At 59.5% G+C, this 14,428-nt stretch overlaps 4 protein-coding genes across 7 annotated transcripts; 2 read left to right on the top strand and 2 right to left on the bottom strand.

Annotated features, from left to right (window-relative positions):
* The first annotated feature begins 1,100 nt into the window (after positions 1-1,100).
* Positions 1,101-5,057, top strand: VPS4A (vacuolar protein sorting 4 homolog A). The gene is made up of 11 exons (XM_064160192.1): positions 1,101-1,246; positions 1,891-2,002; positions 2,122-2,269; positions 2,358-2,419; positions 2,660-2,779; positions 2,895-3,051; positions 3,386-3,534; positions 3,636-3,717; positions 3,800-4,019; positions 4,103-4,243; positions 4,352-5,057. The coding sequence occupies exons 1-11, from the start codon at positions 1,226-1,228 to the stop codon at positions 4,451-4,453; spliced, it is 1,314 nt and encodes a 437-aa protein (XP_064016262.1). The 5' UTR covers positions 1,101-1,225; the 3' UTR covers positions 4,454-5,057.
* Positions 5,000-8,966, bottom strand: COG8 (component of oligomeric golgi complex 8). 3 transcript variants are annotated; one of them, XM_064160191.1, is made up of 5 exons: positions 8,626-8,966; positions 8,078-8,285; positions 7,187-8,005; positions 6,564-6,732; positions 5,000-5,327 (listed from the first exon to the last, which is right to left on the bottom strand). In XM_064160191.1, exons 1-5 carry the CDS (start codon positions 8,943-8,945, stop codon positions 5,170-5,172), a joined length of 1,674 nt encoding a protein of 557 aa, XP_064016261.1. In that variant the 5' UTR covers positions 8,946-8,966; the 3' UTR covers positions 5,000-5,169. The 3 variants fall into 3 exon arrangements, with proteins under 3 accessions (XP_064016261.1, XP_064016259.1, XP_064016260.1); XM_064160189.1 differs by lacking the exon at positions 5,000-5,327 and adding an exon at positions 6,027-6,476; XM_064160190.1 differs by lacking the exon at positions 5,000-5,327 and adding an exon at positions 6,294-6,476 and having other exon boundaries at positions 6,601-6,732.
* A 22-nt stretch (positions 8,967-8,988) lies between these two features.
* NIP7 (nucleolar pre-rRNA processing protein NIP7) lies at positions 8,989-10,289 on the top strand. The gene is made up of 5 exons (XM_064160195.1): positions 8,989-9,076; positions 9,313-9,399; positions 9,494-9,632; positions 9,719-9,859; positions 9,941-10,289. Exons 1-5 carry the CDS (start codon positions 9,021-9,023, stop codon positions 10,058-10,060), a joined length of 543 nt encoding a protein of 180 aa, XP_064016265.1. The 5' UTR covers positions 8,989-9,020; the 3' UTR covers positions 10,061-10,289.
* Positions 10,290-10,544: 255 nt separating this feature from the next.
* On the bottom strand, positions 10,545-14,418 carry TMED6 (transmembrane p24 trafficking protein 6). 2 transcript variants are annotated; one of them, XM_064160193.1, is made up of 4 exons: positions 13,083-14,418; positions 11,552-11,678; positions 11,210-11,361; positions 10,545-11,052 (listed from the first exon to the last, which is right to left on the bottom strand). In XM_064160193.1, the coding sequence occupies exons 1-4, from the start codon at positions 13,347-13,349 to the stop codon at positions 10,828-10,830; spliced, it is 771 nt and encodes a 256-aa protein (XP_064016263.1). In that variant the 5' UTR covers positions 13,350-14,418; the 3' UTR covers positions 10,545-10,827. The 2 variants fall into 2 exon arrangements, with proteins under 2 accessions (XP_064016263.1, XP_064016264.1); XM_064160194.1 differs by having other exon boundaries at positions 10,962-11,071.
* Positions 14,419-14,428: the final 10 nt, after the last annotated feature.

The following is a 14,428-nucleotide window of genomic DNA, read 5'->3' on the forward strand; positions in this document are numbered from 1 at the left end:
CCAGACCTGTTCTCCAGACCCTTCGCCAGCTTTCTTGCCCTTCTCTGCATCCGCTCCAGTACCTCAGTGTCCTTGGCACAAGAGGTCCAAAACCAAACCTAGGATTCAAGGTGTGTCTTTGCCATTGCCTACTGCAGGCAATGATCCCTGTCCAGGTCTTGCTGGCCACACTATTGCTGATCCAAGCTGGGATGCTGTTGGTCGCCTTGGCCACCTGGGCACACGCTGGCTCATCTTCTAAATTAACAATTAGCGGGGACTTAACACCACCAACACCTCCAGTTCCTTTTCCACCTGGTAGATCCCTCTCTGGGGCCTTCCTGCCCTCAGGGCTTGCACGTGTGTGTCTCTGCATGTCGTTTGCCTGTGGGTGCACACACACAGGTGATGTGTGTCCTTGTACATCCCTTATGTGGCAGAGGCCAACCTCGTGAAGTTCAACAAGGGCAAGTGGAGGGTCCTGCACCTGGGGAGGAATAAACCTCTGCACCAGTACAGGCCAGGGCTTGACCTGCTGGGAAGTAGCTGTGGAAAAGGACCTGGAAGTGCTGATGGGCAACTAGCTGCATGTAAACCGGTGGTGTGCCCTTGGGGCCAAGAAGGCAAAGAGTCTCCTGGGGTGCAGAAAGAAGAGTGGGGCAAAAGGACGCGGCCAGACTCTCTGGAGTGGTGCCCAGCCACAGGACAAGGGACAACAGAAACAAACTGTAACCCAGGAGGCTTCATGAGGAGAAACTTCTCTGGCGTGAGGATGCTGGAGCCCCGGAGCAGGCTGCCCAGAGAGGTTGTGGAGCCTCAGGAGAGATTCCAAACCCACCTGAACATTGTGATCCTGAGCGGCCTGCTGTGGGTGACCCTGCTTTAGGAGGGGAGTTGGACGCGAAGATCTCCAGGGATCCCTTCCAGCCCCCTCGCCGGGATCGGGTGGGAGGCGGTGGGGGTGGTGGGCGGTGCGGGGTGGGAGGCGGTGGGGAGCGGTGCGGGGTGGGGAGCGGTGCGGGGCAGGGGGCGGTGGGGGTGGGGGGCGGTGCGGGGTGGGAGGCAGTGTGGCTTGTGACCCGCCCCTCCTGTGCCGGCGGGTGCCGGCAGGGGGCGCTGTGGCGCACAGCGCAGGGGTAGGAGGGGTCCGGTCCCGCGGGCCCCGCCGCCGCTGCTGCTGCTGCTGCCGCCGCCGCTGCCGGGCCGGGCTGCGCCGCGCTAAGGAGCGGCTACACAGGGCGATGAGATGACAACGTCCACCCTGCAGGTATGGCTGGATGAGGGGTTGCCAGGGCCGGGCTGGCTCCTGACGGGGCATGTTTTCGCCTCGCCGGGAGGCCGCTTCGGGAGGCCTCACCCGGAGGTGCCGAGGAAAGGCCTCGCTCCGTGGCGGTCGGAGAGGTGCCTCAACCGCTGCTAGTGCGGTGCCGGTCAGGGGAAGTCTTCGCTCAGTGCCTGTGCGGTGGTGGCCGGGGAAGGGCTTCACCTGGTGCCGGTTAAATGATAGTCCGGAAATGGCCTCAACCGGTGCCGGTGCCGATCCCGCAAAGGCCTTGCCCGGTGCCGGCCGGGAGCAACTTCACACGGTGCGGGTCGGTGAAAGGCCTTACCCTGTGCTGATCGGTGTAAGGCCTCACTCAGTGCCAGTGCCGGCTGAGGAAGGGCCCCACTCGGTGCCGGTACCGACTAGAGAACATCTTCACTCTGCTCCGCTTGCCAGACCCCGTTAGGGCAGCCTCAGCCCGCTGCCGGTGGTGAGGACGGGGCCTGTTTCTGCCGGGCACTGTGGAAGGGTCCCTGACCTGAGCAGGCCAGGCCCAACCCGGCCCGTGCGGGGGTGTCGAATGTGTGGCCTGGGTACCGCTCTGCAGTGTTGCTCCCTGGCGCACAGCATTGTGTTCCCCCCACCAGAAAGCCATCGACCTGGTCACCAAAGCCACCGAGGAGGACAAGGCCAAGAACTACGAGGAGGCGCTGCGGCTGTACCAGCATGCTGTCGAGTACTTCCTGCACGCCATCAAATGTGAGACGGGGCCAGTGTGGCCTCGGGTGCACGCCCGGGGTCTCTGGAGGGGTTTGGAGTGGGCCGTGGGGCTGGTGGCTGTGGAATGGGCCACAAGTGATATTTGGGGTTCTCTGTAGATGAGGCTCACAGTGACAAGGCGAAGGAGAGCATCCGGGCCAAGTGTGTGCAGTACCTGGACCGGGCGGAGAAGCTGAAGGAGTATCTGCGCAGCAAGGACAAGCAGGGCAAGAAACCTGTCAAAGAGTCACAGAATGACAACAAGGGGTGCGTGGGGGTGAGGGGCACTGTACCCACCAGTGGAGCTGGCAGGATGCTGCTGGTCCCATTCCTGACCTGTGTCCTCTCTCCCCAGGAGCGACAGTGATAGTGAGGGCGAGAACCCTGAGAAGAAGAAGCTGCAGGAGCAGCTGATGGGTGAGGGACTGTGGACAGCATGGTGGCACTGGTGATCTGTGGGACCAGCAGTGGGGTTCCCCAGTGGCCATGCAGGGAGGGGAACGTGCTGTTAGTCTGGGGCCCAGGGGTGTATTGCTGGAGTGTGGTAGCCCACTCCAACTGGTCTTTATGCCAGGGACATTGGGGTTGGGGGGGGTGGGTGGGATGGAGGCTCTGTCTTTCCTGGCAGATGTTGGGAGTGTGGTGCCCATCATGCAGGTGCCATCATGATGGAGAAGCCCAACGTAAGATGGAGTGATGTGGCTGGACTAGAGGGAGCGAAGGAAGCCCTGAAGGAAGCTGTGATCCTGCCCATCAAATTTCCACACTTGTTTACTGGTGAGGGTCACAGTGGCATCATGGCTGCCACTCACCCATAGAAACAGTGCTGTTGGGTGCCAGCTGAGATGGGCAAGGGTGGTGACCCTAGTCATGATGCTGACCTCTGTTGCAGGGAAACGCACACCTTGGCGAGGGATCCTGCTCTTTGGGCCACCTGGCACTGGCAAGTCCTACTTGGCCAAGGCTGTGGCCACTGAGGCCAACAACTCCACCTTCTTCTCTGTGTCATCCTCTGACCTGATGTCAAAGTGGCTGGGCGAGAGTGAGAAGTAAGTGGGCAGCAGGGGTGGGTGGGTGGGTGGCTGGCTGCTGCAGAGTGGCTCCTGATGTTCCCACCAACTGGGTTGATAGTGCCATGGCCACCAATGTTAGTAAACTTTGATAATGGGTTCTGAGGTAGAGCACAAACCCTCCTGAGGCTCCACAGCCTGGGGATAGCTCTTCTCCCACCATGGCACTTGCCACTCTTTTGTCAGCACAGCATCACCAGGGTGGGCAGGGGCAGGAAGAGCTGGTGGCACATGGGATTCATTACCTGAGGGCTGCTGTGGCCTCTGGGTACTGTTAGTGGTCTCTGACTCCATACCTTGCCCTTGTTTGCAGGCTGGTGAAGAATCTCTTTGAACTGGCCAGGCAGCACAAACCCTCCATAATCTTCATTGATGAGGTGGACTCGCTCTGTGGCTCCCGCAATGAGAATGAGAGCGAGGCAGCTCGGCGCATCAAGACTGAGTTCCTGGTGCAGATGCAGGGTAAGAGAGGCAGCAGGATGGGATGGGAGGTGCTACCGGACACCTGAGTCTTGCAGTTTCCCAGGAATTGCTCTGAATCGTCTATCATTGTCCCTGGATAGGTGTGGGCAACAGCAGCGATGGGATCTTGGTGTTGGGTGCCACCAACATCCCCTGGGTGCTGGACTCAGCCATCAGGAGACGGTGAGTAGGACGCGATGTGGGTGGGAGAGCCTGGCAGGGTTTTACAGCTCAGGGCTCACCCCTGCCGCCTGCCAACCTGCAGGTTTGAGAAACGGATCTACATTCCGCTGCCTGAGGAGGCTGCCCGTGCCCAGATGTTCAGGCTGCATCTGGGCAACACCCCGCACAGCCTGAGCAATGAGGACATCCAGGAGCTGGCCCGCAAGACTGAAGGCTACTCAGGGGCTGATATCAGCATTATTGTACGGGATGCTCTCATGCAGCCTGTCCGCAAGGTGCAGTCGGCCACCCACTTCAAAAAGGTGAGTAGACAGCTGCTCCTGGCTGGGGAGGTCTGTCCCTGAGGCTGTCATTGGGCCATGGCCATCACCTGGCTCTGCTGCAGGTCCGTGGTCCATCCCGCACCACTCCTGGTGCTTTTGTGGATGACCTTCTGACACCGTGCTCGCCTGGTGACCCTGGTGCCATTGAGATGACCTGGATGGACGTGCCCAGTGACAAGCTGATGGAGCCCACTGTCTGCATGGTGAGTGTAGCCACCATGGCATAGGGCCAGGAACCTGTCATGCCTTGTGCAGACAGCTCCCACCTTATCATGGCATGGGAGCTGAGCCGCCCACCTGCTCTGTTGCAGTCGGACATGCTGCGCTCACTGGCCACCACCCGCCCCACTGTCAACACCGAGGATCTGCTGAGGGTGAAGAAATTCACAGAGGATTTTGGACAGGAAGGTTAAGGAGTAAGGAGTGGCAGGCGTGAGGCTGGGGCAGCTGCACTAGCAGAGCGCCCCATCACGTTCCACTCGCTGCACTGGCCGTGCCAAATGGGTTCATCTTGCGCTCACTCTCACCCCATTGCACTGCAGTGCCCTGCAGGGGAGTCATGGGGAGCACGGCCCCGGGGGAGGCTGACACTAAGGGACTGGGGGGCACGGGAGGAGGTCCTAGCATGGTGTAGGTGGCTGGGTGCTTCCCCCTTCCCTACCTCCCCCCAGGGTGCACCCTACTATTCTTCCTGCTCTTTTTTTTAAATTAATGCTGCTTTGGGTTCTGTCTTGTTTATATGAAAATAAAAACAATCCAAAAGCTTCAGCCAGCACCAGGCCCTTCCCTGAGATCATACCAGGTGAGCTCAGCCTGGGTCCCCCAAGCCCCCTGATAACACACTTGCCATGGTCTCTGGTTCTGCCTGTGCTGTTGCCACTGTCCCAGGGTGGGGTTTGGGGCTTCCCCTGCGCCAGCCACCCCAAACCAGGAAGTGTGGGGCAAGAAGAGCCAAGAGCTACACCAAGTCCTCACAGTGTGTATTGGTTGCAATAAAGCTGAGTGGGAGCCCTTGGGGCCATGGCTCCATGCTGCTTCTTTTGGCGGGGTGCCCAGCACGATGCTAGAGGAGTTGCCAGGGCTCTTGCTCTGGTGAGGCAGAGGCACTGGGACAGCTGGTCATCAGGTGTTAGTCCAGGAGCTCCATCCAGGAGACGTTGGTGAAGGTGCGGGTGTCCATGTGGTCGATGTAGAGGACCCCATCCAGATGGTCCATCTCATGCTGGATGATGCGGGCGGCCCAGCCTGTTGCCTCCCAGCTCACTGGCTCCCCACACTCATCAACACCTGCAGCCCAGAACAGTGGTCATTGGGGTATGCCAGGGGTTAATAGGGGAGAGAGGAGTAAAAGGGTCCTATGTAAGAGTGAGGGGTCTCAGGGGAGGGTTGAGGGGTAGGTGGGCTGTCCCACCTGGGGCACAGGGTCTGTGGGGTTCATACCAGAGACGTGGACAGCCCAGTGTCGCGGGACGTAAGCAGAGAAGCCCTTGAGGCTGACGCAGCCCTCGGAAGCGGTGACGAGACGAGTGTCGAGGATACGGAGCGTGGGGTTGACAAGCAGGCGGAACGGGAATGGTTCGATGCAGTGTGCGCGGCGAAGCCCTGGCGGGTACTGGTGGCAGCGGTCGGCAGACAGCTCGGCGGCAAAGACCCGCAGCGGTACGCCCAGCTGCGGGGCGCTCAGCCCCAGGCACGGCAGCCGCCGCAATCCCTGGGCAAGCGCTGCCGCCAACTTCCGCAGCTCGGGGCCACCCAGTTGTTCCGGGTCCACCGGGGCTGCGGTGGCCCGTAGCACCGGGGCTCCCACCTGGCAGGGGGCTGCGAAAGGCGGCGCGGGCGGGCCCAACACCTTCCTACGCAGCGCCCGCCAGTACGAGCGCTCTCGTTCGCCCCAGCCTGCCCCAGACGCGCATCTGAGGACCAGGGCTCCCGGCCGGGAGCTGCCCGCCAGCCACCGCCCCGCCGCTAGCGCCGCTGCCATCACGGAGGACGGGCTGCGAAAGCGCGGCTACGGTGGCCCCGCGGGGCGCACATGAGAGGGCGGCACCTGGCGGCCGGGAGGACGCGCAGCACCCCGCGAAAGTAGGAAGCAGCTTTTGTGGGGCTGTACGGCGCAGGCATCGTGCGGGCAGGGGTGGGTAGACGGGTGCTGGGGCCACATCACACCTAAGGGACAGGGGTCCCGGGGTGACACGGCCCAGCCCTGCTACCCTGTGGCCGGTGGGATGTCTGGCAGTAGAGCCCCTTCTGGGATGTCCCCCACAGGCAGGGGTTCCCCAGGCATAGGCTCCTCTCCTGCCTGGGGGTGTGGAGGGCTCCCCTGGGCTGGCTCTTCCTCACTTAGTGCTGGCAGAAGGAAAGCCAACGGCTCCCTGAGGGCACCCACATCGATGCGGCCCAGGCCACCAAGACGCTGCAGCTGGGTGGGAGGGATGCCTGCCAGGGAGGAAGAAAGGTTCAGGATGGGGTTCAAACGGAGCAGGGTACCACCCCCAGAGGTGGGAACAGTGAGGCAGGTCTCACCCAGTGCCTGTGCAATCTGTGCTGGGGGAAAAAGGACCTGGAGGCAACGGTTCAGGTAGGGCAGGAGGTCTTCCAGGAAAGCTGTGCAGAACTGGGCAAAGAGCTCCTGCTCCCGGGCACTGAAAGCTGCTTCCTCTGCACGGTGGAAGATGAGGATGGTTTTGGTAACCTGGAGGGAAAGGCAGTGTCATTAATTCCTCAGGAAGTTATTAACTCTGAAGATGGACAGAAGAGGGTAGTGGCTGCCTTGAAGGCTGGTGGAGGCCCCATCCCTGGAGACATTCAAAGTCAGACTTGATGGGGTTCCAGGCAACCTGAGGTAGTGGAACATGTGACCTGATGTAGTTGAAGATCACCCTGCTGAGTGCAGCAGGATTGGACTAGATGACCTTGAGTGGCCTCCCCGTCCCTGGAGAGGTTTTAAAGCCATGGAGATGCAGTGATGAGGGACACAGTTTAGTGGTGACCTGGCAGCACTGAGTTAATTGTTTGACTCAGCAATCTTAAGGGTCTTTTCCAACCAAAATGATTCTCCCATTCTTTCCTACAAATAGTCAGGGCAGGCTGAGCCTGTCCCTGTGCGATCCCAAGACCCAACACAGCCCTGTTCCCTGGTGCCTTACCTCACCCAACGCATCCTCCAGGCAGGTGGTGACATCCTGGGCCAGGGCAACCGGGCAGCAGAGACGGAGGTCATTAAAGGCAACAAGGAGGCCATTGAGGAAGCAGGCAAGAGGTGGGAAATCCAGTAGCACCATGGGTGGCTGCAGAGTCCCTGGCTGGGCTGCTGGCACTGGCACCCCAGCACTGCCCCCAAGGACAGCTGGAGCAGAGATGAGCGTGTAGGAATTCATCTCCTCCCGGAACTTCTCCACTGTCTCCTCCACTGCCTTCTTGAAAGTGGCAGCGGCCACATGCTGGAAGAGGGGGGCCAGCTGCCCGCGGAAATCAGCCCCCACCCTGCTGAAGGAGAGGCCAAAGTACATGCACTGCCCCAGCAGCGAGTCCAGGCGGCTGCCCACCCCACGCCCAAGATCCTGCTCCAGCGTCTGCAGGAACTCAGACACCTTCTGCAGCACCCAGCCGTGGAAGATGGCCCCCTCGTTTAGGGTCTGCCCCTCAGAGGGCAGGAGCGGCTCCTCGTCAGAAAATATGGCGCGATACTGGGTGATGATATCAAAGAGGTGGACGCGGCAGGCCTCGATGGTCTTGGTGATGTGGAAGTAGGGGTCCTCGTCAGGGATGGAGGCCTGGATGGAGCGCAGCCAGGCATCCCGCGCCTGCAGGAACCTGATGCGCAGCTCAGCCTCCGTGAAGACGTCCATGCGGCGCAGGTAGCCGATGACCCGCAGGCAGGCGGGCAGCTGGATGTTGGTGCGGAGCTGCTGGATAAGCTGGTTCAGCATCAGCTGGGCGGACTGGCGCACCTCCTCCACGATGCTCTGGGGCAAGAGAGAGACCTCAGACACGGGCACTGTGAGGCAGCTGTGGGGCAGAGGTAGAGTGGGGCCTACCTGGATGACAGGGATGCTGCTGTGCTTCCTCTCCAGCCGGCGCACGTAGGCAGCGAGCTCCAGCGCCTCCTCGTAGTAGCCGTTGCGGACGCAGGTGTCCATGAGCTGCGGGATCTCCAGGATCTCCAGGATCTCCGTGTGCCGGTTCAGCGTCAGGCTGTTCATGCGGCGGCTGCAGGCGATCTCCTCGGCATCACGCATGAAGTTCCTGCGGGGTTGGGGTCAGCACAGGGTATGCTCCTTGCAGCGGGGGCACCCTGACCTCTCCCTACTGCTGGCCAGAGCTGTCTCTGACCCACAGTGGCCTCTCCCCACTGCTGTCCTGGGCCGCTTCCCAGTGCTGCCTCTCACTCCAGTCCCAGTCAGTCTCGATCCCCGCTGGGCTCAACACCAGGGCCCCTCTTACCCCGGCCCAGCCCTTACCGACCTATCATACCGCCAAGGCTGCTGCTGCTGCTGCACCCTCAGACCCCGTCTCAGCCTCATCCCATTCCCAGTCCTCTCTGCTCTCTCCCAGCCCCGCACCGCCCCGGGCCCCGTCCCCGCACCGGCAGGCATCCTGCAGGGCGGGCAGGCGATCCAGCAGACTACCGAGGCGGGTCTCGATGCCGCCGAAGCCGCGGCCGGCGCGGCCGGTGCACTCAGCGGACCGGATGAAGGCCCGGTAATGCTCGAAGGCCAAGCGGCGCGTTTCTGCCCCGACCCGCGCCCGCTCCGCCGCCAACCGCGCCGGTTCCCTGCCCAGTTCCGCCAGCCCTAGCGCAGCCAGCTCGGCCACGTAAGCGGAGAGCTCAGGGCCGCCAGAGCCCGCCGCCGCCGGGCCTCGCAGCCAGGCCAGCAGCCGGGCCTCCTCCGCCGCCGCAGCCATCGCGCCGCTCCGGCCGCCAGGTCACTTCCGGCTCCGCAGTTCCGGTTCCGCCGCAGCCGCGTGTGGCGCGGGGCGATGCGGCCGCTGACGGAGGCGGAGACGCGGGCGGTGTTCGAGAAGCTGCGGCGATAGTGAGGCACCGGGCACCGGCAGCGGGCTGCGCACGGGGGCGCGGAAGGCAGAGGCGCCGGCCGCAGGAGTGGGGAGGGAATGGGGCTGGCAGGGTTCGCCGCGGGTGAGGCGGGTATGGGTACCGGAAGGGAACCGGGCTCGGAGCGTGAAAGGGATGAGGCCCGGGAAAACCGGGCTCTCGGAGGTGCGGGAGGTGCCCCAGACCGGGTGGGGCTCACGGTGCCTGTCCCCACAGCATCGGTGAGAACATCCAGCTGCTGGTGGACAGGCCCGATGGCACTTACTGCTTCCGCCTGCACCGGGACCGCGTCTACTACCTGAGGTGAGCGTGAGTGGGGACCTGGGACGGGCACGCAGCCGGCTCTGGTGCCTGCCTGCCTGGGGGCCCTGAGTGAGTTGCTGCGCCCCTCTCTCAGTGAGAAGCTGCTGAAGGTGGCTGCGAGCATCCCACGGGAGAGCCTGGTGTCCCTGGGCACCTGCTTCGGGAAGTTCACCAAGTCACAGAAGTTCCGTCTCAGCGTCACAGCCCTGGACTTCCTTGCGCCCTATGCGAAGGTGGGACGTGGTGTACCCCTCAGAGCCAACGCTCCTGTCCCACACTGGGTCCCTCCAGCCCATCACTGCTTTGTCTTCTCTTGCAGTACAAAGTGTGGGTGAAGCCCGGCTCAGAGCAGTCTTTCCTCTATGGCAACCACGTCCTGAAGTCAGGCCTGGGCCGCATCACAGAGAACACAGCCCAGTACCAGGGTGTGGTGGTGTACTCCATGGCTGACATCCCCCTGGTGAGTGGTCAGTGCAGTCCCTGTGCTTTCTAGGGCTGAGTCGTGTGGAAAATCTCTTACCCTTGCACCATTCTCACCCAGGGCTTTGGAGTGGCTGCTAAGTCCACGCAGGAGTGCCGGAAGGTGGACCCCATGGCCATCGTGGTGTTCCATCAGGCTGATGTTGGAGAGTACGTGCGAAATGAGGACACACTGACCTAAGAGACCAACAGCACTCTGAAGACAAGAGTGTTCCTGGGCAGAATGGACCTTGTCCTGCACCACTGGTGCAGCAGCATTACAAGGAACCACAGGGAGCCCATCTCAAACAGGGAGGAGAGGCTGGGAGCTGCCAGGAGGCACCCCCATGGCCCTAGGGGGGCTGCTGCTGAGGTGAGGAGGAGCTAACCCTGTCCCCCTGCCACCACATAAAGCCTGTCCTTTTCTCAGAGCACCTGTTGTCTGATTCAGGGCCTTCAGGGGGGTCAACTCTTACTCCTGCTGCAAGTCCTACCTGCCTAAGGCAGTTCTGCAGGGAAACAGACACTGTGTTGAGTTTGGCTAGGGAGAGGCTTAGAGCCCAGGGCTGAGATGTCAGAGGCTAACAGTTGAGCTTCTGGGAGGGAGGGACAGGGCAGGCAGCTGCCTGGAAGGCTGGACATGCTTCACCCAGCCTTGCAGAAGATGGAGGACAAGCAGCCAGCTGTGATCACTCCCCAGCATGCGTGCCAGACTTTCTTTATTTAATATCTGGTACAAAAAGCACAATGGACACTGTAAGGACACGTAGAGGGGTAACAAACAAACCCAGCACGCAAAGCTCAGGCAACCATGTTGCACTTCCCCTCTCTGGGTGATGTTAGATGAGGCAGGAGCAAGGGGAACGTTCCTTCTACGTGGAAGCAGGACCCAGCTTTCCCTCCTGCTCTGTGAAGGGACAGAGAAGCACCTTGGTTATAGAGCGCTGCGGGCAGTAGTTGTGGGCACTGTTAGCACTTCGGCCTGCTGGAGGTGTGCCCATTGAAGAGGTGCTTCAGGAAGTAGAGCTGGAGCACCCCAGAGAGGACTATGACACAGCTCTGAGCCATTGACCACCAGTTGACATAGTTGTAGTTGGACTCCAGGAGGAAGGAATCAGCTCCTTTCCGCATCCGGGCGAAGTTGTAGAACCGCCACATGTGGAAGATGTGGACCTGCAGCTTGTGGATGCTGACCTGTGAAAGGATGGAGAACCTGGGGGTGGCAGAGTTGCTCTCAGAGCTGCCCACTGGGCTCAGCATTAAGCTGCAGTTCAGCCATGAGCAAACACTCTCTTGGGCCCCTTGAGAGGCCATGCCAGTCTCTGCTGCATGGGAGCACCCTGACCCTCACCTCGATTGCCTCCAGGGTGTTGTTCAGCTCTTTCTTTTCTTCTGGTTCCTTCTTTTCCATGTTCAAGCCTTCATAGTAGACACCAAAGTTGAGATACACTTGCACAAAGCCAAAGTGGTTTTCGTGGTTGTCCAGGCACAGCTGGTAGAAGCCTGCAAAGAGAAATGGGAATTGTTCCTTGAGTAGAAGAGCCACTGCTGGGCAGATCTATCTGGCACTTGACCCTCATTCTCCATGACGGAAGGGAGGTGCGATCAGGCTGATCCATGCTCTAGGAAGCACTATTAGTCTGCAGGCTTGGAGCCTGCAGCAGGTCTGAGGAGGGATTGGGGTGGTGGGGACCTGTTTCCTTGGTGAGGAAGTTGATCTGTCCTCGCATGTGCTGGGAAACACCAAGCTGGACACCATTGGGGTCAGTTGCTGTGGCCAGGATGTTCCTGCTGTTGCCAATCCCTGTTGCCCGCTGGACCTGGAGGCAGAAAACACCCAACAAGCATTTGGAGGTTGAGTCTGTACCCGGGAAACATGTGGGAGCCTACAGAAGCTCTAGTGTGCAGGGCAGGGACACAGCAAGGACCTGAGGGTTGGTTAGGGTCCATGGGAAGCTGCTTTATTACCAGCTGAGGTCATAAACAGCCTCCACCAAGATTCAGTTTGGAAAACCCTACCACCTGCAGCCTGGGTAATGATCCTTATGATTCCTAGTGCTCACTTACAGTGCTGTGGCTGCTCACATTGACCCCACATATCCCACTGTGGCTTCCTGCCATCTGGATTGGGTGCCCTAGAACATTGGGAGATGGAGCTGTGCCAAGCCCCGTGGCCATGCCCTGTTCCTGCTGGGTTGCTCTGCTGAGTGCAGAGCTGAGGGAAGCCATCAGCGCAGGGCACAGCCATGCCTCAGCTCTCCTTCAACCAGCTCAGTGTAAACAGGAGATAACACAGCTGCAGGTTCCCCTGAGGAAAGGGGACAGAACGTTGGGACAGGCAGATAAGGCTGTGTCCAAGACCTTCAGTGCCTTCCAACTGCAGCTTGGCGTAGGGCAGAGTTCGCAGCACCAGGACACACTGGAACCCCCTAGCAGGCTTGGGCACCAAGTCTGGAGCTCTCAGCAGCACTTGGTAAGTTATTAAATAGGTATTTAGAAAAAAGTAAATGGAGTGAATGAAGCCAGGCTGAGAGTTTTGGGGTTATTCAGCCTGGAGAAGGAAAGTCTCTGGGAAGACCTCCTTCAGAACTCTAAGGGGTCAGTCAGAAAGCTGGGACAGACGTTTTAGTGGGGCCTGTTGTAACAGGAATGCTGGGTTTGAACTGAGGGAGATTTAGATTGCATAGGAAGAAGGATTTTTTTTACACTGAATGTGATGAGACACTGTCTGAGTTGCCCAGAGAGGTGGGAGATGCCCCATTTGTGGAACCATTCCTGGTCAGGTTGTTTGGGGCTCTGAACCACTTGCTCTAGTTGCAGATGTCCCTGCTGACTGCAGGGTGGGTGGACTAGATGGCCTTGAAAGTCTCTTCCCACTCAAACCAGTCTGTGATGCCAGAAAACAGATGGTCTCCAAGATGAAGCATTCAAATGACCACAACCATTCCCTATACAAGGACCTTTCCCACACAGGGCAAACCACCTCCACCCCAGGGGCAGCAGGTCTAGAGTTCAGTCAACACATGGTCTTCACTGGTGGGGTACCCTTCCATGCATAAGCCTGGTTGCAGGACCAAGGCAATGAAGGATTTGCCACTGCAGGACCTGTTGCACCTTCAGAGGCAGCAGTCAGCACCAACTGCAGTACCACACCACAATTCCCTAAGGCCACTAGCAGCTGCACTGCACCAACAGCTTCCTGAGGCACATCCTGCCCCACTCACCTCATAGCTGAAGAAGAAGTTGCCGGTCTGGTGTGCAAACTGCCAGAAGCACTCCACAGCACCAGCAGGGACGATGATGGCAAAGTCGTAGCGATCTGCCCCACGGAAGAGGGGCTCCTGGCCTGACCCACTCAGGGGCTCAGTTTTGGGGCAGCCAGTAGGGTCCAGTAACACCAGAAGAACCACCAGCAGCAGCATCCTGCTTTCCAGCCTCCCAACACGCTGAGGCAGCGCAGGAGCAGGGACCTGAGGTGGTGGGGTAATCATTAACTGCTCCTCAGTGGCCCTGGGCAGGTGGCAGGAGGAGTGTGGCACAGGCTTGGCTCCTCAAGGTGATCTTGGTGCACAGCAGAAGTTGCTCCAGCTTGCCCATATTAGAGCTCATCTGGCCAAACCCTCCTGCAGACTGAGGGTACCACAAAACACCATGGGTCCAGCAGCACCTCCTGGCTGCATCCAGCCAGCCCCACTCCTCTTACTAGATCATGTTCTGCCAGTCCACATCTTATGGACAAGAAAAAGTTTTACTCCAAGCAGCTTCCATTTTTGGGCTGTGACAACCTCCTTGCTCAGCCCTGGGAAAAAGCCTGGCACAGAGAGGGGAAGAAAATTCTGTGACCCATGCAGCACGGTTGTCTCCTTCCACATGGGCACAACTTCACACTAGTGTTAATAGTCCAGGCTGTGACTCACATCAAACCTTTCCAATCCAGAACAGCAGTCAGACTGGTTTGTGTGGGAAGGGACCTTTAAAGGTCATCTAGTTCAACCCCCCTTCAGTCATCATGAACATATACAACTAAAGCAGGTTGGTCAGAGCCTTGAACAACCCAACCTGGAATGGTTCCAGGAATGGAGCATCTCCACCTCTCTGGGCAACCTGGGACAGGCCTCTTCAGGGTGCTCTTGTCTACCCAAGGAAATGGTTTTACCATCAGAAGAGGAAGGCAAAGTGCAGCTGCAGTCACCTGTCTACCCAGGGAAATGGTTTTACTAGCAGAAGAGGAAGGCAAAGTGCAGCTGCAGTCACCTGTCTACCCAGGGAAATGGTTTTACTAGCAGAAGAGGAGGGAAAAGTGCAGCCACAGCCAGGTGAGGCGCATTCCAGGAGCTGAAGGCCAGAGGCACAACAGGTGTTTCCAGATGGATTTCTTCCTCGCCCTGGCTCTGCGGGAACACAGCCAAGAGAGGCTGCTTGGAAAAAATGCCCCTACACCTCCTCTGCCCTTCAAAAAAAAAAGAAATCTAGTCCAGAAGCTTTTGCTTCACACCTACACAGCACCTTGTACCCTCAGGGCACTGACTTTCCACCTCCAACATCTGCTGTTACAACTCCCCAGCACCAG

This window comes from Pogoniulus pusillus, chromosome 20, assembly GCF_015220805.1.
Source record: "Pogoniulus pusillus isolate bPogPus1 chromosome 20, bPogPus1.pri, whole genome shotgun sequence".
NCBI classification, from domain to species: domain Eukaryota; kingdom Metazoa; phylum Chordata; class Aves; order Piciformes; family Lybiidae; genus Pogoniulus; species Pogoniulus pusillus.

Excerpts from the sequence above, each read along its gene's own strand:
- VPS4A (XM_064160192.1), top strand. The coding sequence starts at position 1,226 with ATGACAACGTCCACCCTGCAG. Across the intron at positions 2,780-2,894 it reads ATTTCCACACTTGTTTACTG|GGAAACGCACACCTTGGCGA; the intron begins GTGAGGGTCACA and ends CCTCTGTTGCAG. Across the intron at positions 4,244-4,351 it reads TGGAGCCCACTGTCTGCATG|TCGGACATGCTGCGCTCACT; the intron begins GTGAGTGTAGCC and ends GCTCTGTTGCAG.
- COG8 (XM_064160189.1), bottom strand. The coding sequence starts at position 8,945 with ATGGCTGCGGCGGCGGAGGAGGCCCGGCTGCTGGCCTGGCTGCGAGGC. Across the intron at positions 8,286-8,625 it reads GCCCTGCAGGATGCCTGCCG|GAACTTCATGCGTGATGCCG; the intron begins GTGCGGGGACGG and ends CCAACCCCGCAG. Across the intron at positions 6,733-7,186 it reads TGGAGGATGCGTTGGGTGAG|GTTACCAAAACCATCCTCAT; the intron begins GTAAGGCACCAG and ends CTTTCCCTCCAG.
- NIP7 (XM_064160195.1), top strand. The coding sequence starts at position 9,021 with ATGCGGCCGCTGACGGAGGCGGAGACGCGGGCGGTGTTCGAGAAGCTG. Across the intron at positions 9,633-9,718 it reads TCCTTGCGCCCTATGCGAAG|TACAAAGTGTGGGTGAAGCC; the intron begins GTGGGACGTGGT and ends CTTCTCTTGCAG. Across the intron at positions 9,860-9,940 it reads CCATGGCTGACATCCCCCTG|GGCTTTGGAGTGGCTGCTAA; the intron begins GTGAGTGGTCAG and ends ATTCTCACCCAG.
- TMED6 (XM_064160193.1), bottom strand. The coding sequence starts at position 13,349 with ATGATTACCCCACCACCTCAGGTCCCTGCTCCTGCGCTGCCTCAGCGT. Across the intron at positions 11,679-13,082 it reads ACTTCTTCTTCAGCTATGAG|GTCCAGCGGGCAACAGGGAT; the intron begins GTGAGTGGGGCA and ends TTCTGCCTCCAG. Across the intron at positions 11,362-11,551 it reads CTTCCTCACCAAGGAAACAG|GCTTCTACCAGCTGTGCCTG; the intron begins GTCCCCACCACC and ends TTCTCTTTGCAG.